The 23,290-nt window shown below is 38.3% G+C and overlaps 1 protein-coding gene across 1 annotated transcript in view; it reads right to left on the bottom strand.

Annotated features, from left to right (window-relative positions):
• Positions 1-3,256: 3,256 nt before the first annotated feature.
• sntg2 (syntrophin, gamma 2) overlaps positions 3,257-23,290 on the bottom strand; it is a 70,038-nt gene continuing 50,004 nt past the window's right edge. The window contains exons 11-16 of the mRNA XM_055159047.1: positions 22,507-22,623; positions 15,733-15,804; positions 15,297-15,500; positions 5,557-5,649; positions 3,696-3,806; positions 3,257-3,616 (exon numbers count right to left, since the gene is read on the bottom strand). Coding sequence (XP_055015022.1) covers positions 3,488-3,616; positions 3,696-3,806; positions 5,557-5,649; positions 15,297-15,500; positions 15,733-15,804; positions 22,507-22,623 — 726 coding nt within the window. The 3' untranslated portion in view covers positions 3,257-3,487. The remainder of the gene's footprint in view (positions 3,617-3,695; positions 3,807-5,556; positions 5,650-15,296; positions 15,501-15,732; positions 15,805-22,506; positions 22,624-23,290) is intronic.

Consider the following 23,290-nt stretch of genomic DNA (forward strand, 5'->3'; position numbering starts at 1 on the left):
GACAACAAAGAAAAATAAACACCAGAATCATGTAGAGCAGGTTAATCCACGTATCATTCGTCCATTTGTTTTTCAAAATAAAACCAAAAATAATAAAATGAAAAAACAACTATTTTCTTCATTATTTGTCTCCAAAACCAAAATGAAAAAACAGATAACAATTCGTTTTTTTCCGTTTTCGATTTTGTGTTTAAATGAATAATGGAAAAAACAGATAACAGACATTTCCCGTTTCAGTGACTTAAAATGCGATACCGGACTTTTGCGCCACATACGAACTGAGCCAGGTCTAAACCAGAACTGAGCCAGGTCTAAACCAGGACTGAGCCAGGTCTAAACCAGGACTGAGCCAGGTCTAAACCAGGACTGAGCCAGTCCTGTCATGGTCTTAGTCCTGCTCTCACTCCCGGTCTCAGTCCTGGTCTCAGTCCTGATCACCCGGCAGTCTACACGGGTGCACCTCCGGGCCCGTCTCGACACTCAGTCCTGTTTTAGTACTGGTTCAGGCTTGGTTCAGTCCTGGTTCAGTCCATATGTGGCGCAAAAGTCCGACATCGCAGTTTAAGTCACTGAAACGGGAAACGTCTGTGATCTGTTTTTTCCATTATTCATTTAAACACAAAATCGAAAACTGAAAAAAATTCATTATTTCATTTTGGTTTTGGAGACAAATAATGAAGAAAGTATTTGTTATTTGTTTTGTTATTTTTAGTTTTATTTTGAAAAACAAATGGACGAATGATACGTGGATTAACCTGCTCTACATGATTCTGGTGTTTATTTTTCTTTGTTGTCTGTAAGTAAATTCCTAATCCTAATATGCAAGCAGGTCCAAATTTGCTCCTATAACTGCCGTCCTCATGAGCGTCATTTGACTGGAGGCAAACACTATGAGTAACGCCAAAGTCCCTACGTTCAGACTTCAGCCTGAAGTGACTCAAATCTGATTTTTTCACCCCTATGCTCCTGTAACTGATCTTTTAATGACAGTCTGAACGACACAGATCCGTTTTTTGTTGTTGTTATTTTTGGTTTTATTTTGAAAAACGAATGAACGAATGATACACGGATTCGGTGAGACCAAAATGACCAGACTAGCAGCAGCAGTTACACAGAGAGGGGTGTTTTTAATGTTAAAGTCCATTGTAGTTGATGGAGCCGGAAGCATGCTCACTTCCTATGTGGAATGTGGTGTCCAGCGGGTTAACGATGTTCTTATATACGGTCCAGACCCTCACTAACGCTCTATGTGATCTTCAGTTTATATTCTGATTTACTGTGCTCTGAGTCAGGTCCACGTCTAAATTCACAAACCTATAGGCAGAGCGCTGAATTATTGTGACATTTCTATCTCCTCTGACTCAAATTATTTAGGTTGGCACAAATTTGACCAGAGTTTGAGAGAATAGTGTGGCAGGTTTGCTGAGAGGAGGATTTTTGAGGTTTGCCAGTGTACTGCTTTACTGCACAAACATCAGTGTGGCCATTTCCCTCGGTTACACTGATCTTTCACTTCATGTAAATACATAGAAGTGCTGCTCGCAATAATAATAAAAGACAAGCTCGTGTAAATATAATGGTGTGCTGTGTCTTCTGTGTGTATTAAAAGCAGCCGAGCACAGTCTTTTTCTTAGACTTTGTCAGACTTCTTATCACAAGTGCTCCAGTTAGTGCCAGGATCCCTGACTGTGGAGTCACGGCCCATTGACAGAGAGCAGAGCACTCGAACAGAGCTCCACACAACTCTGACGCAACACGCTGTCTGTGTGTGAGGAAGAGGACACGAGGAGGAAGAGGACAGGAGGAGAGCAGGAGAGGCGAAAGGAGGGGGAGAGGTAGAGGATAGGCAGATAAGAGGAGATGGAGAGGAAGAGGAGGAGAGGTCAAGGAGAGGCAGATTTGAGGAGGCGGAGAGGCAGAGGTGAGAAGGAGGAGGTGGACAGGCATAAGAGAGGAAGAGGAGAGGGAGAGAGGAGGAGGAGAGGTAGTGGAGATGCAGATGAGAGGAAAAGGAGAGGAAGAGGCAGATGAAAGGAAGTGGAGGAGGAGAGACAGGTAAGAGAAAGAAGAGAGAGGAGGAGGAGAAGCAGAGGAGACACAGAGGATAGGAGGAGAGGAGAGAGAAAGGAGAGGCAGATTAGAGACAAATAAGAGAAAGAGGAGGAGGAGACGCAGAGGAGACAGAGGAGACACAGAGGGGAGAAAGTGGAGAAGGAAAGGAAGAAGAGAGACAGACAAGAGGAAGAGGAGAGACAAGGGAGAGGCAGAGAGGAAGAGGAGGCACAGAGGACAGAGACAGGGCCCAGTGCACGGCTGGTGTCACAGATGTTTGAGTATGAGCCTTGGAAAGTCAAATAAAACCCTCTGTTTTCATCTTCATTCTGCCCAGTGATGATTTAAACAGAAGCTCTACAGACATTCATGTAAATACAACTGAAAAGGGCCAAGAATGATACTAGTAAAAATATTAATAAAAGAAATGGAATTTTGTTAGTTTCTAATCTGTTAAAAACTCTGCTTTGACGCTGGTATAAGGAGCAATGAATGCAATTTTTTAAGATGTGAAGCTTTGTTTGTGATTACATCTAGAGCCATTAGCAAAGATAAGAGACATCCAACAGGACCGGCCACTTCAGTTCTAGTTAATCTGTGTTCCAAGCTCAGTTCCAAGCACAAAGGAGTCATTTCCTCCTACTTCTCTTGATTCTGAATTTTACGTCATCTCTGCTTTAATTACCAGAAATTAGGTCCTGGTTTTGGTTAATCTATTAACAAACCACAATATGTAACTTGTGACATTGGGAGGAGGGGCTGAGGTGTTCTGCACAGTGAGGGTTAGAACAGGTTTAACTGGGAATTTGAATGACAATCACATCGAGGTGTTTGTTTATAGACCGGTTCAAGGACATAGTTGCTCCAGTGCTGTCCTGTGGGTGGAACATTCCGTTAACACCACTGAAAACTCCTCCTCTACTGGCTCCTCTTCACGGGCATTGATCAGGGGATAGTTTTATTGATATTTATTAACCAACAGGCACCAGAATTCCCAGCTCCTGCGTCGGAGTGCAGGTTTACGTTGATGGAGAAAACGCAACGCCCAGAGGAAAAATCTTGAGAACATGCACATTCCAAACAGAAATCTGAGACCCTGTGACTTGCTTCTTAAATGATTGGCAGTTGTACTTTGGGTATCAATTTATTAAAAAGGCAAAAATGAAACCATTACGTGAGCTGACAGAAGATACACTGTGTGGGCTGTTAAATATAATGCAGGTTCTTTCTTTAAAAAACGCTTTCAGTCCAATCACATTTCAAGTGTTTTGTTGACTACTTTTTACAGTTGCCCAAAGAGCAAATGATTCATACATAATTTACAATATCATATTTTAATTTTTTACTTTTTCATACAAAAATAGGACAAAATGTTTCCATGATCGTCATTGTGCATAAAAATCCCACAGGTGTGCATCATGTTGAAAACAGGTCTTCAGGAGTTTGTGTAGTTCCCGGTTAGAGTCTGAGTGCACATGAACAGAGGGTCCATAGAGGCCACTTTAGCAGCGATGAAGGAGTGGATGCAGTGAAGGACCGCCGTTAGGTTAGCAAACTCCAGCTCCTGACAACAGCAAGTGAGAAACAGCATTAAAACAATACTCGGTCATTCACTTGGCGCTACACAGTCACACACGGCCTACCTTCATGTCTATTTGCTGGCTCTCAGTGTTCTTGAAGAGGAGTTTTACCCTGGTTTTCCCGTCGTCAGATGAGCCTTTCAGTTGAGAAAACTTGTATCGCCACAGCACAGTCTACGAGACAGGAAAGAAAATTAAAGTGTTATTATCTTAATTATGTTATTATTGTTGGACTACAGAATACCTTCTGTTTGTGATCAGTGTAGCCGGTATTGTATTTTGAAGTCTATTATTGATTATTGTTTTATGTTGCATCATTTTGCTTCCCCGTTTCCTTTTTTAACACAGGGAGTATTTTACTTGGGTATTAACTGCAAACATATAACATATTTAGATCACCGTATTACCTTTTGTTTTGAAAATGCGCTGAAAACAACGTATTAACATGATTCATAAGTTTCACTTTTTTGACACTTCCCTTTCCAATCCAATCCAGTTTTATTTGTATAGCACAGTCTCCAAAGTGCTGCACATAAAAATAAAACATAAAATTAAATAAAACATAAAATAAATAAATAAGCAAGTCAATAAAAACATAAAAAATACTAAAATTTGCTAATATAAAAATAGCAAATAAATACAATAAAAATAAAAAACAGTCAGAGGAGCACACATTTCTCACGCCGTGTTAAAAGCCAGTGAGTTAAAGTGTTTTAAAATGAAACTTAAAAGAATTGACTAAAGAGGGCGCTCTTAATTTGAGGCATTCCAAAGTTTGGGGCCAACCACAGAAAAGGCCCGATCACCGCTGCTTTTGTGTCTTGTTTTTGGGATGACAAGTCGGAGCTGGCCCTCAGACCTCAGAGCGCGCGAAGGAGTGTAGGGTAAGGGTGTCCAAACCTTTTTCATAAAGGGCCACATATCTAAACACAGATGAAACGGAGGGCTGATTGAGGGCTGTAGACTGCTGCTGGTGTTTAACATGCTAGAATGAGCCATCAGTCCTTTATTCATGTTAACATCCTGAAAACCACACACTAAATATTAAATATGAGCTTTATCAAGGTAGATTTTCAAAAAACTTGCTGTAAAAAGTAAATTTTTAATTCATACAAGGTAATTTGAGCCAATTGACCTGGAAGCCTGAGGGCCAAGAAAAATGTGTCTGAGGGTCGGATTTGGCTCACGGGTCATAGTTTGGACATGCTTGTGTAGGGTGACTTTGCTCCCAGCGCAAAGGTTTGTGAAGTTGCTGTGTGCAGTTTTGTATCACACTTTTGCATGTTTGTGGGAGCATGGATGATGTAGGCTTGTGGGCTGAGTATTGCACAAAATCTTACAGCTAACCATTATAACATGATAGAACACAAAAATACATAATATCCCTACATAATTTAATGAATTTTTTCCACTCAAAATAAGCAGCTTTTCCTGATTCTGTTTCTTTTACTGTATTACATGCTTTAGTCACAGAATACATTAGCAGCTGTCCACAGTTTTATTATTATTTAACTGTATTATACAAACTCTATTTCAGTAAGTTAAATGTATGGGTTAAGTGAGTATTAGATGAGAAACAACAGTTTGAATGCTGTTATTAATGAATGCCTTTTAGATTAATGAATAAGTCTATGTATGTTCAATCATGCAACAAGATTATATTAAATACATTTAATTTTTATGGTTTCCTGATAATGACGTAGGAATGACTCACCACTAACCCTGTCTTTTATCTGTCACACAATCACACATGCTGTAGAAAAGTGCCCTCCATTTTATAGCGGCATACATAAACCATTCTCTTTTACAAGCTGTTTATGTATTGTATGAACGTAATGATCGCAGTGATTGATATAGTAATAATGTTTAAACGCCAGGCCTCGGGAGACTCAGACAAAACACAGTGTGATGGACGAGACAGGACCTTGGAAGAGCCTTGTGAGCAGCTGAAGCCGGAGTCGAAGTCCACAGTGAAGCACAGCACACTGCCCTGGCTGCTGCACACGTAACTTTTGGTCTGTGGACACAAGACAAGTTTTTGTTAGCGAGATTTAGAATTATTGTGCAATTTTCAAGGTCACATATTACACAACATTGACTCTTGCATAACTATTATACAGTATTATGAGTGCTTTATATAACAATAAAAGGTTTTGCTTAAGGTGGAATCAGTACATATCAGGATAATTTATTACAATTGTTAATCAAGACTTTCCTATTCACAACAAAAATAAAAAAATAAATAAAAAACAAGTCATCTGATTTCACCTTACTTTATATTTCAGAAAGTTTGGTACAAAAAATCTGGTGACATACTCAAAGAATGGTCCTGTGTTAGGCAATGTGACTAATAGATTAAGAATTACACTGCCGTTTATTGTTGTTGAGTAACTGTTAAAACTAAATATTTCTTCTCATAATAATTGCAACACTCAAATTTATATGACACATAGATCTGTAAAGCAAACTGAAGGACACTGGACAAACTGCTTTCCATTTAGATATTGTATTACAAATAATATGAATATTTTATCCAACTTTTGACTTTCTACTGCTACTATTATTATTTTGAGTTTTATTACAATACCATGTCAACATAAACCATCATAAGTATGTTTTCACAATTAAGTGTTCAAATGATAATGTAATGTCACTCATAATTCATAGTTAAGTCGTGGTTACATTCAGTCATTGTTTGTTTCGGCAGACAGTGCTGGTATCAGGAGACATGCTATCAGCCAACTTTTAATAGTAACAAGCTTTTTCAGTGGGCCCTTTTAAGTGCAGCATTAGTCACAGCCTCAGTGAAAGTCTCTTGTGTCGGAGGCTCAGGTTTAGCAGGTAATGCAGACTTTACTGGCATCAAATCAAATGTCTGTCACTCAAATAAAGATTAACTATTTGGCATGTGAGAAAAGGTATTATGAGTTTAAAAACACTACGAAAACACATGGGTAGCAGCCAAAATCTTTGCATAATTAGATATCTTAATATAATAATAAAAACAATATAGTGTACTAATAGAGGTGTACAAAAATATCCAAATATTGTATGGTTTAATGTGTTGATACAGTATCAATATTGTGGGCTACTGTATCGATATATATTCCCAAGAGTATTTTTTGGTATATTTTACAAAATTATTTTGTTACAGCTACAGTTTTGTTGCTTGTTTAGAGGAAGGAAACTCGTTCATGCGACACATCTGACATGTTCACTGTTTTGATGATTAACATGGGTCCGTTTAACAAAGACTTTCAGTATCATAGCCATGATTCAGTCTTTATTTTTTATTGAACCATATGAAAACGATTTGAATATAGAGTATTGAGCAGAAAGTACACTGTATCGAGATACATATCGTAACGTGGCCGATGTATTGAGGTATGTATCGTATCAGTAACTTCTTAACCCTCACACTCTCCTTGGGGTCACATTGACCCAAAGAAAAAAGAAAATTCCTCCCCACTCTCTTGGGGCGGGTCAATCAGACCCAAAAACTTATTTTCAAATAAACTCTCGCCAGGCGAGAAAATACATTTTTGGGTCTGACTGACCCACCCCAAGAGAGCGGGAAGGAAATATAAATTTCTTCGGGTCAATGTGACCCCAAGGAGAGTGTTTAATGAGACCCAGCTGTAATACTAATGTAAAAAGAACCAGCACAGAACAAACATCTGATTTCATGTTAGCGTTCCACAAATTAAATAAACTGACCATTTGATGTGAAGGCTGCAAATCTTTAATAAAAAATATAAGTACATTTTTAAAATAGACCTACAGTGTGGTCCAATGAGATTAATTTGGTCTTCCGATATTCTATGTTATTAGGTTCTTTTTTTTCAGACCTAGAGTGTTATTTCATACCTGACAGTTTCGACTGCTCACTAGCGTCTTCCTCAGAGTGGTCACGTGGGGTGGGGTCCACCGGTAGGAAGACAGCGCCAAAACCTGTTTAAATCAGCTGACCAGACACGTCACAGCAACATCACGTGATCACTCTGAGGAAGACGCTAGTGAGCAGTCGAAACTGTCAGGTATGAAATAACACTCTAGGTCTGAAAAAAAAGAACCTAATAACATAGACCTACAGTGTGGTTGTGACTTTAGTCAGCTTCAACTGTTTTATTAAAGTAGAAGTATATATGATGATGCAGTGATAATGCTCTTAAAAGTACCATTTGTTCAGAAGGAAATGTCTTCTGTTAAACATTGTGCACAGGTGGTGCATAAATCTAATAGTATTGTATGTGTTATTATAGGCTGCATCATTTACACTGTTTGATCCCACGCACAAAAAGAAGAGTGCTAATCTCATCTGTGACAGTGCTGCTGCTCTGTTCCAGACGTTTCTTTGGCTCAGCACAGACACTTCCTGGATTCTTCTCTCGTTGCCTGGCAACTTCAGAAAGGGTTCTGAGAAACTTTTAGGTTTCGATAAACTCAGAAACACAGCGCTGACAGAACTTGGTCCATCAGGTGCTCAGAGATAATTAGGCTGATCATGCTACATGAGTGTATACAGAAGTGAAAGTGTTACTGAACCTAAAAATGGATTCATTTGACCTAATCACAGATGTGTGATAGGTCCAGATGGGGTCAGATTTCCCTAATGATTACACCAAAAGGAAAATCCACAAATGTTGGATGAAACAATTTCTAAGACTGAATAAGCCTGTATATTAACCTTCTGCCAACTTAGAATTACATATACAATATATATCTCAAATTTGTTTGTTTTCCCACAGATTGTTCTTAACTACTTCATATAAAACTCTTTTATTTTTTTAAGCTTGTGATAATGCTTGGCGACCTCACTGTTAACATCACTACTTCCTTGATTTTTGCTGAGATGTGCTAAAATGAATAAATATTTAAAGAGGACAGGGAGCTGTGCGTGTATGTCACTGACAACATGTTAAAAAGTACACAAATCAAATGAATACTTCAGCGGAGGACACGAGAGATATTTGTGTCTGAGTGCGAACTCTACTGCTAATTTTGAGGCATAATAAATATTACAACAACAGCAAAAACTGGTAGTATTCCACATATAAAATAATTAGGTAGTCTTTATTTAAATGTATTTGAATGTTAATAGGGTGTTTCTTTTATGTTTTACATTAACTTCAAATGAATTTTCTTCACTTCTTCCACTTGAGTAATATTATTTTAAAGTAACATTACTCTTAATTGAACTTTTGTCTACTCTTCCTCCTGTGCCAATGGTACATATGAACAACTGAAGAAAAAATCGGATATAAAATGTCCTGAAGTCTTGGCAATCAAAGACTAATGGCCATATCTAAACTGCTGTCCTCCTCTAACTCTGTGATACGCCTGCTGCCTATGGAGTACGCCTCGGGGCTTTTGATAATTGACACTGACAGAAGAAACACATTTCAGAAGGCATCAATCTTTAACAGTCATTTGTCGCGTTCCCTGCACAAACAAATAGAGGCTTTTCACAACTCTCGGAGAAGCACCCATGTGGAAGCGCAGTATCCCTCTAAAGCTGGGTGACGTGACAGTCTAGCGGCCACTCTCTCTGAATACCAACAAGTGAAAAGATTGGGATCTCCTTTGTCGCACTCTGACTCGAAGCCGTGGTGCTTTTAATTATCTAGAACCGTGCACAGTGGGATGGCGGGGTGCGGATGGAGAGCACGGTTTCTTCTTTTGCCCTGTGTTTGTGCTCACAGACCCTGGCCCTGGTCTTTTTTGGAGCAGGCACGAATTCAGCTGTGACTAGGATGAAAAGCTAAAAGTAAAAAAAAAAAATGGTTAAAAGTATACAGCCGCAAAGCAGTTTCTTCCTGCACCCTCTGTCACCCACTGAGACTTTGTTGTGACGCGGTAAGCACCAACTTCACTAATTGGAAAAGAGGCTTCAGTGGGAATTAGCTCAACTTAAAATGCAACAGGAAATATTCTTAAGGACATTTTCTTTGGCGTGTCAGAGGAATGCTGAATGAGGTTATATAATGTTCTTTAAAACACTTAAAGGTATAATGAGATTCTAGTCAAACTACTTTATGGAAAAGCACAACATATATCAAATCAGAAAAAGGTGCTTCAGATTAGTACTTCACTCTAGATAGAAGAGATTATTTTACCTTGTATAGATTGCACCAATTAACGAGGTCATTACTGGGCCTATACACACTGAATGAAAACTGGCATCATGCTCAACATCTTATCTATCAAACAAACAAAGGTGAAATTCTTCTGTCACAATAGCTTAAGAAAGTGGCGCCATTGTTTGACACCTAAATTGTTACCAGGTGAAAAGATGAAGATCAAGTCACAAGATTAATCAGTACAAATAATACCAGATAATAATGATACGGTTCAACATCTGTGGACTAGAGGCTATAATCATAATAATCAAGACATAATCAAATTCTAGAATGTGAACTCCACCTATTACTGCAAACATAGTGTCAGAGTAACTAACTTGTGAGCTTTAAGACAGGTTTTAATGCTGTTAAGTCATCAGAAACATACCTGTATTTGTGTTTTGTTTCATTCACACATGTTTCCCAAGCTCAAAATGCTCTGTTCCACCTTAAAATGTCATGAAGTCCTAATTTTCAAGTTAACAAGTGTCTTTTACTAGCCAGGTTGGAGCTACCTAGTGCCTCTGCTCAATTTCATTTTTCTCCAGCAACTAGGTCATGAATCAGAAAAAAAAAAGTACTCGCCTACTGTCGAGAGAACGAATCTTAAAGGTTGTATAGAGGATTTTCCAAGGAACGAGAAATCCAGCGACTGTTTGTCCTTTTTCAAATGTTGCGCATGCGTGAAACCCCCCCCTCCCCTACAGCTCCCTACGTAGAAACGCCTCCTCCCTCCTCCTCCTTACGCCAGAAACAGGTTTGTTTACAGCCGGTGCGCTGCACGACTTGTAAACAACTAACTACAGTGTTGGTTAGGCAAGACGGAGAAGTGAGGAGCGGGGGGAGGGGGTGTGCGGACATTTCGTGCACGGAGAAGAGGTGAGGAGCAGGGAGAAGAGCGGAGCAGGGAGCGAGGAGAGGAGCAGAGAAGGGTGTGCGGAGATTCCGTGCGAATGAACTAGCTACTACTACAACACGCAGCTGCAAGCGGACTCTTTCTTTGCCTTGAAAATTACGTTTTCAGACATAGGATATCGCTTTCGTGTCCTGAAAAACGTTTGTCTAGCTCTTGGAAATAAAGTATGTTTTCATAATAAGCAGAAGTGACCTGTCCAGGAGTAATTTGGCGACCAGTGCGTCAGTCTTTAGACCCTGCGTCTGCTTCAGTTGCGCCATCGCTGGAATGAATCTCCAAGAATCACCTTAGTTTGGCTTCGCTGCTTTTCCCCTTGTCTTCTTCTTTCAGCGACCTCAAAAATGGACTTTTTTTTGGGGTGAACTGCTTCTGGATTCTTGTCTGCCACAAACTTTGTGCTAACTGCGAGGAAGATATAGGTCAAAAAAGCCACTAAAAAACTGTTGTATTGGTGGAGTAAACAGATGTCTGTGCGTCTGTGGACTGCAGTGACAGGCGTACATGTAAACACTGTAATCGGCAGCGCGCAGGCAAGTCAGTTACCTACCCCACTTTTAGTCCCATTAATGCAAAAAGGTGTTTCTGCCAGACTCTTATTTTTGTATCTGGAGTAATGTGACTTACTATAAATCTGGTGTAGATTACATTCAAATGACAAATAAACATAAACTCCTTCTTGTGCACACATAGCTATGATCATTTCTTTATATCTATGTTTAAACATTTTCATATTTGGGTATTTTTTGAGCTCATCACTCATAGAATTCCAGATTTTGACCCACAAACTGAAAAACAAAAACTTTTCCTTGTTGTTCGGACTCTGGCCATTTTAAAGAGATGAATTCCCCTTAAATTATAAATATTTCTCTTTATAAAAATCTATATACTATATATATATATATATATATACTATATATATATATATATATATATATATATATATATATATATATATATATATATATATATATATATATATATATATATATATATATAAAGTTATATAATTACGTAAAATGTCCTCACACGATTCTTGCACTTATGAAACCTTCCTCTGACCTCTGTAAATACAAAAGCTAGTTTCTTAATGAAGCAGAAGAAGACTCATCCCAATGGCATGGTCGGTGACTCATTCAAAGATAGGCAGCTGTCCAATCACTTTTCAATCATTTCAGAGCAAACAGCACGTAATACTAAACCTAATCAACCATTACATTTAGAAGAAGTCACACCCTGTCACACCTTACGAAGAACACATGACCAGATTTAATAGCGCTTCTAATAATTATACTTAATGTTTGCCTAAAAGAGTCTATCAATAAGAAGCTGTATTATGCAAATGTGATCATGAATCATGTAAACAGTGTTGTAAACTTGTAAAAATTCCCTGGGATTAAAAGTTAGCAGTAGATCATAAAAGACATTGTGATGCAGGCTTTAGTTGTGAACAAATATTTCTCACTCTAAGCTTTTTTGGGGGTAAAACTACAGTTCATTTGTGCAGCGTAGACTTTAACATGCATACCTGTCCTCCATTCATCCTTGTTCTACAAATCTATATCTCCAAGTTGACATTAGCAATGAGGATGAGCCATTGTAATCTCAGGGTTTTCTGGTAAATCGCTCAGGAAAAAGTTAGAAGACTTTGACAATAAACACAGACTATTTTAGGATCAAACAACAAAGAGGAAGTGGATTTCAAATTGCTTTTGATGTGAAGCTTTCTGACTCAACTATTTCTCTCACAATTTGAGAAGATCCTGCCAAAATATCCCCTGTTGTTATCTATGTAACAGAGAGTTATATTATGATTGTTCTTATTGTTTCTACAGGTCACTGCTCAGATATGATTTGGTACAGGCACAAGTCTTCTACTATGATTCATCAGCCACTTCACTTAGTGGAAACCGTCCGACCTCACAGCATTAGGATTCGTTCGCTGGATGGTAGGCAGGTAAAATCGCTGCTATTTGGTAGTGACGTATGTAATGTGCCAAATCACGAAGGAAAAAGGGCAATAACTTCTTTCCCATTGATAAAATTCACCAAACATTCTCTTTGTTCCAGCTTTAAATCCTCAGTCTCGGGAATCATTGCCAACTCAGAATGTATGGCTCTTCGCTAATTGGCTGGTGCCAGAACTCACTTGAGAACCATCTAGTGTATTCTGATTCCTGACCTAGTCACTGGAGAGAAATTAAATTGAGTGGAGGCACTAGGTGGCGCCAGCCTGACTACAGTTCTTCTGACAGTATATTTAAGTTTGACAATAAGAAATGCACAACATATGCCACAAGTCATCTCAAATCCATACCCTGGCATTTACAACTATATGTTACAACTATATTTGATAACCATCATCATTTACAAAAAAAAAAAAAAAACACTTGGAAACTAAAATGTTTGGTTCCAACAGATCAGTTTAATCATTGCTGAAAGATTTTGATATAGTTTCAGAATTCTCTTGAAAAAACAAAAAACAAAAAAAAAACTATTAGTAATCTCAATGGGAGTTTCCCATTTAAATAAAATAAATAAAACCTTAAGAACCCTAGTGTTTTTGTTTCTACGCCTTAGTGACATCTGACCTGCATATTTGCTCAGGGTTGCCATGCCAGTATGTGGTACAACATAATTGGGATTAGAGATAAAGGACTTTTTTTTAGGAGTGTTTTTATAGACTAGTTGCCATGCCAAAAGACACACAAAGAATTAACAAGATGAATAGATGAGTTATGTTTCATTAACATCAGTGCTCTAAAGAGAAGATATATAGTGTTGGAATCAGCTCCTTGTTTATTTAAGCAGCTGTAAACAGCCACATGATGGCACTCACTGTCTAATTACAACATCTAATTACTCCAATTTAAAACCAAGAACAAACTGGTTTACTATTAGTGGTTTTCAGATTCTACAGTGTAATGATGTCATACTCTCAGACGGGGGCAGGAGCCAGATTTCCCTATAGATTATATTGTACTTTGCCACGAAATATCTAAAAGGTAAATGAACAAATGTTGACATTTCTATTAGTGACTATACTCTAGAACTTGCTGTATTAAAACATAAATCTACATATTAACAATATTAATTTTAGCCATCCCGATTTGTATTAAATATTACCGACCTATAAAATACTGTGATGTCACTTGAAACCCAGCAATATGCATCTTTTTGGTTTCCAAAATAAATCTTTACATCTCTACATCTTTACAAAATTAAGGATAATTCAGATTTTTCTTGCATATATATCTACACTAAATACATATCAGTGAAAGCAGCATGAGTGTACTTTCTGTACCTGTACCAGAACAGGAGGTTTGAAAAAGATCCTCTTTAAAAACATATGTCAGCTCCAAGTGCAAGTCAGACAGACCTGACACAAAACTCTGAAAATGTTACCATTTACACTCTCTAACTTCTCAAGGGTTCTTTTTGACAGTCTGCTCAAAGATCTAAAAACCAACAGCCGAACGCATTGCCCTTTTGCCTTCTCAACTCATTTCAAATCTTGCTGTGAACTTTAGCTGACCCCGTGTGCCTCTCAACATTAAAAGCACTGGACATGTTTGGTATGAGGTTCCATGCAACACTCTCGAGAAAAATCACTCTCCAAAACTCAGCCTGAAATTTGCATTGTATAATTACGTGCTCCTGAGTCCAGAGGTGATTCTAACTCTGTGCGACAGGTGCACGGCTCTGTAATATTTATAAATGTCCCCACTTAAGGGTCCAGTGGCAAAAAAGCCTTGGGCCTTATCGTGTTTTTACTCCTTATCTCCGCTTGACTGCACGCAAGCCAGCGGAAAGATGAAATTAGGCTAAAATTAAACAATGACAAGGGAGGATTCAGAGTTGGAGTGGTGTACATGATTCTTAATGTAACCTGACAAATGGAAGAGGTATTACTAACTTGTTTTGAAAGCAAAGAAAAGTATATCTAAACTTATTACATACTATAAATTCTTTAACCACTCAAACGCATTGTCAAAGATAAAAAGTTGATTTACAGTTCCTGGCAATGTGCCTAGAATGTTCCCTTATGGTCATAAATATGAATCTCCATGGAGACTTATAATTAGAAACACACGTGGCTGAACAATACTGTAAGCATTAACATTGTAATTAATAAATAGATGGTATACATTTTTAATGTACTTGCCACTAAAATATTACCCTAAACAAATTGTTTAAGAATGGATAATTTGCATGACGCAATATAAAACATCAAAATAACAACAGTATATAACAAAAAGGAAGAAGAAGTGTGAGCTGATCCAAAGTGCTGAGGTTGCTCTCCATGTGAGTCACATTTTACACATGGATTATTAGCCTAAGAAGCAATTTAATGGCTCATTGAGGTAAAGACTTATTCTTATAGAGGCTAAAAGCATTTATAGAACAATAGTATTTAAAAAAGCACACTGGCACCGTGCGGACCATTTAAATCATATTAACTTGTGTGTGTATGATTAGGACTAATGGGTACATATACTGATTGAAGCTAGAAGAATCACAGTTCACTGTGGTCCACCGTGCAATCTGGACTTTTTTTTTTAAACTGCTATGATGGGTCAGGTTGCTAGTACTCAAAGTGGGGGTGGTTGAATTCAGACTTGTCCCACTTACTCGTATCCGCTGTACCTCCATGAAGACAGCTCTTTGGAAGGACTTCTCCCAGCAGGCCAGGTCAGAGGCCAGCTCCACCCTGAAGCTGTGGCTCTGGCCATGCCCCACCAGGATACTGAAGCACAGGGAGTGGTCCTGCTCTGGGCCCTGCTCCAGGCCCAGGTACAGACGCGCCTGCAGCCAGCAGTCTTCTGTCATCCACAACTGCAGCACAAGAGCAGAACAATCACACACATTATAATATAATATGAACTGTAGCACATGAGCACACTCAGAACAATCACACATACTCTCATATAATAAGAACTGTCCTGGACCCAAGCACCAGTCCTGCCCTGAAGTCCTGTTTAGTACACAGCTCAAAGACTGCTCTGTTTGTCTGACCAGAGAAGAGCCAGATGAAAACTCACTCATTATATTTGCAGCACAGTCTTACCTTGTGAACCTTGAAGAGAACCTCATAGAGGTTGTATGTGGTTTCAGCTTGTCCCCAGTCAGCAGCACTGATCTGAAAAATAACCATCAGAGGGGGAGAGATGAAGAGAAAACAGCTCTGTGTGCACATGGTAGTGCTTTTCACAACACTCATATTTAATGCAAATCTGAGTTACACAGGTGAGCAGTGAATACACAACAGGGACCAGCACAAGACGTGCATTTGAAACTAACAGAACAACATACATATGGATGATTCAGAATCTGTGTTTTCAACTGTAATCCCAGCAATCACACTGAGACAATGCAGTGATACTTGTGGTAAGATTAATACTAATACTGTTAATACCAAGTGTACTTGGTATTTTTATCTCAAGGATTATCTACTTATGTGCTAAGATAAATAAAGTCTATTAGTTAATCTTATAATAACTTTGCTGACACATTGATGATGTAAGAAAAATAGTTTACAGTATGTCATAACTCTAAAAAAAGAACAATAGATAGATTATCTTAAGAATCAGATCATCACAAAATACTGACACTCAGTGCAGAGTCTCAGGCAGAGGGTGGGATGAGGACATTGAGACTGTGTGTTTAGGACACATGGGACATGTAAAGCGGCCTGAAGGGGGCGCTAGATCAAGGACTTTCCTGTTGCACAGGGCCACAGGGACATTCACATTCTAGCGAGAGCTGGCACAGTTCTAGGGCAAATGAAAAGATGGCTGAGCAGCAGCTGGCAAACATCTTCCAAACATTAAAAGGAGTAAAAGCACTATGCTATGTGACTGTAATAATTCTATGTATTAAACAGCCTTGTTCAATCAGCCAAAGAGCAAAAAGGGCCTTGACTTTAGTGTCTCTCAACGTTCCACTCTGAATATTGCAAAGAAAAAAGACATCACTAATCACCACTAATGCCAGGCCTTAAAGCTCAAAGATATAAAGAGTCATTTCAAATGGAGCCAGCAGAGAGGAGCAGAGTCACATGAGGCACACGGGTCAACAGAGACAGAGCACACTCTGGAGCTGTCACCTCTGTGTGCAGGGGCCTCTCCAATAATTATCCCTCCAAGTTTTCATACAGTATAAATACACTCTTCCATCCTGCTGCTTCTACACGCTATGCCCTCCTCTATCCCACCTTCTCTACAGCAGCAAAACCAAAAGCCGCCTCAGACTCTCCATTCTAAGCTTTCATTTTACCCTCAAGTTTGCTAAAACATCTTACAGCTTTACCATGTGCTATAAGTAATTAGTAATTTTGGTAAGTCTTTTAGGAATAACCTAAACTTTAAAACGGTACACTCACGTTTTGCCCTGTAGCATAAGTTCAGCTTCATCACAAGGACTCCTCGTAGATATCCACAAATGAATTTCAATGAGGTAAGTAAGAGGGTTATTAGATTTGAGAGAAGGAGCCTCTTGTTCCTATGAGAGGAGTTCTGGGTGTGATGGAGAGCCTGTTATGGTTTTAAATGATGACTTGGATTTCACCGGCACAGAGCTATCTACTGCAAAAGGAAATTGATTGGTGTAGTCCTAGATATGGAAAAAATACATACTTCTCACTACAGCACAAGAAAAATATCGACCCAACCAGTAGACATCTGTGTTATCCCCATAGACTGTATTTATAAATGGACATAGTTATCCCACTAGCCACTGCATTCCGAATAAGAAGTGGCTATGGGCATGCTTCCAGCTCCATCAACTCTGGCCCCAGTTCACTTTCTATTGAAAAACTGTCACCCCTCGCACAGTAACTGCTGCTGTCAGGCTTGTCATTTTGGACATAAAATGTTTGTATTAATCCGCTCTGTATGATCCTGGAGTTTTTATTTTGCCATTTTGTCCATAAAACAAGATATACATTATTTTCCGGACTATTGTGTGCACCTGAATATAAGCCACATCAACTAAATTTGAACAAAATTTTAAAATTGTACATATATAGGCCGCACCTGAATATAAGCCGCAGGTGTCCAAGTCTTCAAGAATGTTTCCAAGTTCGGGCCGTCTGCTTTTATTGCCTCTGAAAGATTTTGTCGTCTTTTTGCATTGAATCAGTTCGTCACGCTGCCGTTGCCATAATCTCACCATCGACTCACTGATGCTGAGCTCACGTGCAGCAGCTCTGTTTCCTTCTTCCACAGCCACATCAGTCGCCGTTAACTTAAAAGCTGCATCATCTGCATTTCTTCGTGTGTTTTCCATGAGGACGGTGTGTGTATGAAGCACAAAATAACTGATCAAAACACCATCAAACGAGCATCTTCCTCGGTGCATCACCCCCGTCTTTCCCTGCGCTCTACTGCACATGTCTCTTGCAGAAAGAGCCTCTGTCCTGTCCATGGGTTCTGTCTGTATCAGGTCAATGTCTTGTAGGATTTGAGCAGATTTTCAGACTCTCTCATTGGCAGGGTTAGTTCTATCAGTCAGGTATGAGTGGATGTCTGGGTACTGAAATTTGAGACATTTCTTCTCGACATTTATGCATACGGATATGAATCCCCCCTCACTAATGTTAATTTAGCATCATAACTTATTTTATCACACGGCAATAAACTATCCATGTGTAATCGCACAAACAGCGGCATTTTCTGCACTCAGGCTGCTCGTATCCGCTGTGATGCCAAACCATAGACCGTTTATATGAATGGACAATGTGCCAAACAAAGAATCTGTCCATATATTTGTCACATCGTTTTATTAGCTGCAGGGTTCAAAGTGTGAGAAAAAAGTAGCGGCTTATAGTCTGGAATTTAGGGTAATAATAGACAAATCAGGTGCCTTCTTTCCCCAAGGTTGCTCCTGCTAGCATTAAATGGGAAGTTTTGCTAAGTTCGATTGGTTGCTAAAATACCCACGGTCTGAATTCCAAATATGGAACGTAGCTCCAAATTTGCCCTTATACCTGTTTTTAGAAAGATACACAGTTTTTCTAAGCAATAAAAACACCTGTAATTGAATTTATTGCGAGACAGATAATATTACTGTCATACTAAAGAACATTTTAGACAGAGCACTAGCATCTTCTTTGAAACAAACAAATGGCATCACATCGGAAAGTTACATGAATCTTTCCTTTCAGCAGTATGCAGAGTTGTAAACATATTTCTGTGAATTATCAGAACCGTTTGTGTGTTCTAAGTACAAAAATGAAACTGACTGTGACGGCTACAGAACAGAGACAGAGCACCTCCACAAATCCAACTGCTGTGTTCCTGATCTGCAGTGGTCAGCGTGTATTAAAGGAGGTCCCAGGCAGATGACAAGCGTGGGCTGTTTCATGTGATGGATGAGGAGAGTAAAGGTTAAGGACTGTGGTGCTGGGGCTGTGATTGGCTAATACTCGGTGACAGTGGTCATACGTTCTGGTGGACGGAGGGGCTGATGGTTTAGATCAGTCATTCCCAACCCAGGGATTTTCAGGAGGTCCCCAGGGTTTCTTAGAAAAGACGTTCAGCCTAGATAGAGTGAAGTTTAATGAAGGGTTGGCATCTTACTCTTGTATATGATGGAAATAGATTGTATTACTATATTTCTATATTTTATTTTTACTTGTACACGTACATTTGTATAATTATGCCTTATTTGACACCAGTCTCTTGCTATTTTTGCTACTTTAGACTGTCTAAGTCTAAATTAAATATTCTATAAAAAATGCTGTTCTTTATTAACCAGAAATATTACAATAAGTAAAAATAAATAATTATATGTTTTCTACAGGTGCAATGATATCCAAGCCTCACAATATGATATTGTCATGGTATGAACCTCATGGTATGAACCTCATGGTACGATATTTATTGTGATATTGTGGGAAAGCTCACGATATGGAGGGGAGGCTCACGATTAAGAATGTAACAACATTCAAATCTCTCAGTACGATATTTTTACGATATACATCTCATGGTACAATATTTATTGCAATATTTTGTGGAGGCTAAACAGCTAAAACTGCTAAAATATGCTACTTTTTTCCTCTTAAAACATCTTGACAAGACTTAATCCAAAGAACTAAGTGCTTAGAACTGTTATTTCTTCTTGTAGTCTACACTGAAATGGAGCAAAGGATCATGGTCCACAAATGGTCTCTCTGTCTTTTAAAAAAAAATTTCTATTGCTACACCATAACACTTCATTTAAGTAAGGAGACTTTGTGATTCGATATATTGTGATGGTCCACGATATTATTATGAGAACTCAATACGATATCACAATATTTCGGTTATTGTTACATCCCTAATGTTTTCTTAAAAATCTGTAGCTTTTCAGGTAGAAAAACGATGTTGGGATGGGTTACTGGGAGAAAAAGAAATAACTGTGGCATAGATTCATAGCCATTCTTCTGTCAGCCTGTGGACTGCACATCTTTTAAAATTTTCACTTATATCTATGTTTGTCTTCACAACCTCTTCCCCAGCCTCCTGTTCAGTCTATGTTTGAGGCAGATAGAGCCTCAAACATAGAGATAAAGGCTGGGCGCAGGAGGAGATGAGGTATGGTCCCACACAGATGAGCCTCTGAAGAGCAAATTACTGAGGATGGTATAGCAGGCCATGGAAATTAGCCATGTATAGCCACAATACTTTAAATGATGTGTGAGGAAGACCAGTGGGAGATATAATGTACCATCAGTAATATCTTGTTCTGGTATCTTGTAAGATTGTTGTTGTTGTTTTTAAAATATCCTCTATATTTAAAATATATATATGCAAAAGAAGCTGATAAAAATAAAACTTGCAGTATAATCCTTTAAAGGTCATATATTATGCAAAATTGACTTTCGTGAATATATATAATTTTGTTATAATGCTGTTACCTCATCAAAAACATACCTGGAGTTGTGTTTTGTTTCTTTCACAGATGTTTAAGTAACCTTTTATTAGTCTGACTACTTCTCCTGAGCTCAGAATGCTCTGTTGCACCTTGTGATGTCATGAAGTGGTAGTTTTCAAGTTAATAACTACCTTTTACATTTTGTTCAGTAGAAATTGGCAATTTCAAAGCTGAGTTTATAAACACAGTGGATTATACAGTGCATTTCCCGCAGAGGTGGGAGCAAGTCGTTGTTTTGCAAGTCTCAAGTCTCAAATCTTTGACCTTAAGTCTGAGTCAAGTCCAAAGTCAAATACAGGCAAGTCGAGTCTCGAGTCACTGGTCCATAAGTCAAAGTCAAGTCCAAGTCGTCTGCTTTGAGCTTCAACTCATTTCAAGTTTTTAAATTTAAATATCATATACAGTCCCTGACAAAATCTTGTCACTTATCCATTTTGTAGAAACAAAAGCTTATAACCTGACTTTAAATTAATTGATTGGTTTAAGAAATGTCTCATATGAAAGCCAAAACCATCCCAAATTAGGCTCAATATACAAAAATAAATTTGCTTCACTGAAGAAAGATTGATCATTTAATGAACACAGAAAGGTCAGATTTTGGCAAGACAAAAGTCTTGTCGCCTTGTCATATGATGCACCCAATCCTAGATTACAGCCTCACCTGTGATCAGTTACTGATCTATCAATTAATGGGTGTGTATAAAAAGAACCCCAGCACACCAGACCTTCACATCAACTGCAACTTGACCTCTGACAACATGCCTAAGATCCACCCTGAGACCAAAGCCTTAATTATCAAGAGGCTGAAGACCAGATCCACTGCTGATCCATACTGATGACTTCATCAACAAATTATATGAATCACTGTCGAACTGCATGGATGCAGTCCTTCAAGCTCATGGAAGTCATACAAGATATTAAATATGGATCTCACAGCACCACTACTTAATTCACTGATGTTAAGCAACATATTTTTGTATTTGAAGTAAATTATTTGTTCAATTTTCTGTAGGCGACAAAACTTTTGTCTTGTCAAAATCTGACCTTTTTGTGTTCATTAAATGATCAATCTTTCTTCAGTGAAGCAAATTTATTTTAAGTATATTGAGCATAATTTGGGAGGGTTTTAGCTTCATATGAGACATTTCTAAAACCAATCGATTAATTTAAAGTCACGTTATAAGCTTTTGTTTTTACAAAATGGATAAGCGACAAGACTTTTGTCAGGGACTGTAGAGCTTAGATTTTTGCAATTTTCATAACTTTTGAGATAGTATATTTCATATGAGTATTTATAGAGTATATAAGAGATGTACAAATGTTAATTTTTCCTTTTTTTAATGTCTTGATAAGATCTTAGTGTGAATCATTACAGTCAGAATAGAAAGAATTAAGATTTAAAAGTGTTTCTCAAGTCTTCTCAAGTCACAGGCCTCAAGTTCGAGTTGAGTCCCAAGTCTTACTTCATTTTATCAAGTAAAGTCTCAAGTCCTAAAAAATAGTGACCCAAGTCTGAAACGAGTCCAAGTTATGACTTGCAAGTCCCCACCTCTGATTTCCTGTATTGCCACATGACATCACAAGGTGGAACAAAGTGTTTTCTATATAAGACAAGAATTCAGCCTAAACATGCAGGGTTTGTGTGTTAAATGAATGAAACAAAACAAAACTTTGGGTATGCTTTTGATGAGGAAACAACATAACATAGATCAGAAAATAAAGTAATATTTTAAGTCTTAGAATATTTGAACCAAGGCCATATTTTAGTATTTATGGATGGACTGCTAAAATATTGTTTTTGAGATTCATTTTTGTCAATATTTCTCAGCCTCATGCTCAAATGATCTCGATATTAAAATGTAAGAAGACAGATTTCCTAGATATCAACAAATCAAGCAATGCACATTATAATTCAAATGACTCCTACCGGTGGAGTTCTGAATATAAAAAAGTATGGCCCCCGCAGTGCCAGGAACTTGAACGCCGCTGTCCGACTGGAGCTGCCTCCCTCTGGATTCTCACAAGCCCAGCCCATGTGGACAACCTGCACACACAAGAGAACATTTTCACCTTTAAACACAACGTGAAGAAGATGATACAAACTAGAGCTACACAACATGTAACACTCAAGATGAATTCGCAATTGGAGCAGTTATCAAATCGCAAAAGCAATTATTTAAAAACCGAATGTCTTTTACAGATACTTTGCAATAGTCTTGCATCACACTGGGGGTGTTCTGCATGTATTTCTATGGTGGAATGTTCAGCAGTTACAATGGTTACACAATGCAAACTGTCAAAAAAGATTTAAGATCATCTGAAAACTCAAGAAAAAACACATTTAAACAGCACATTTTCAGGAGACTGTGGCCAATCTGAGCATTCGTGGTTCTTTAAAGGTGTTTGATTTTCAACAGAAAAGGTGAGAACTTTGGTGACTGCAATTTTATGTGCGAGAGACTTGTAGTTAGAGCTAAATTGGCTCCTTCTGGCCAGATTGTGTTAAAACAAAGCTCAAATTAAAGTCTAAATTGATTAACAAACAACAAATCTTCTCACAATCGCAGTACTTGTCAGAAAAATCGCAATTTAATCTTTTTCCCCCTTTGTGCCCCCCTATCTCTCCAGTACAGTAAAGTGGTCAGTTCAACAGAAGGTATGCAGCTTTAGTGAATGAATAAATCAGGAGGCCCAGCAGACTCTCTCACTGT

This window comes from Boleophthalmus pectinirostris, unplaced genomic scaffold (genome assembly GCF_026225935.1).
Source record: "Boleophthalmus pectinirostris isolate CB_2022bp ecotype Guang Dong unplaced genomic scaffold, ASM2622593v1 HiC_scaffold_10, whole genome shotgun sequence".
NCBI lineage: Eukaryota > Metazoa > Chordata > Actinopteri > Gobiiformes > Gobiidae > Boleophthalmus > Boleophthalmus pectinirostris.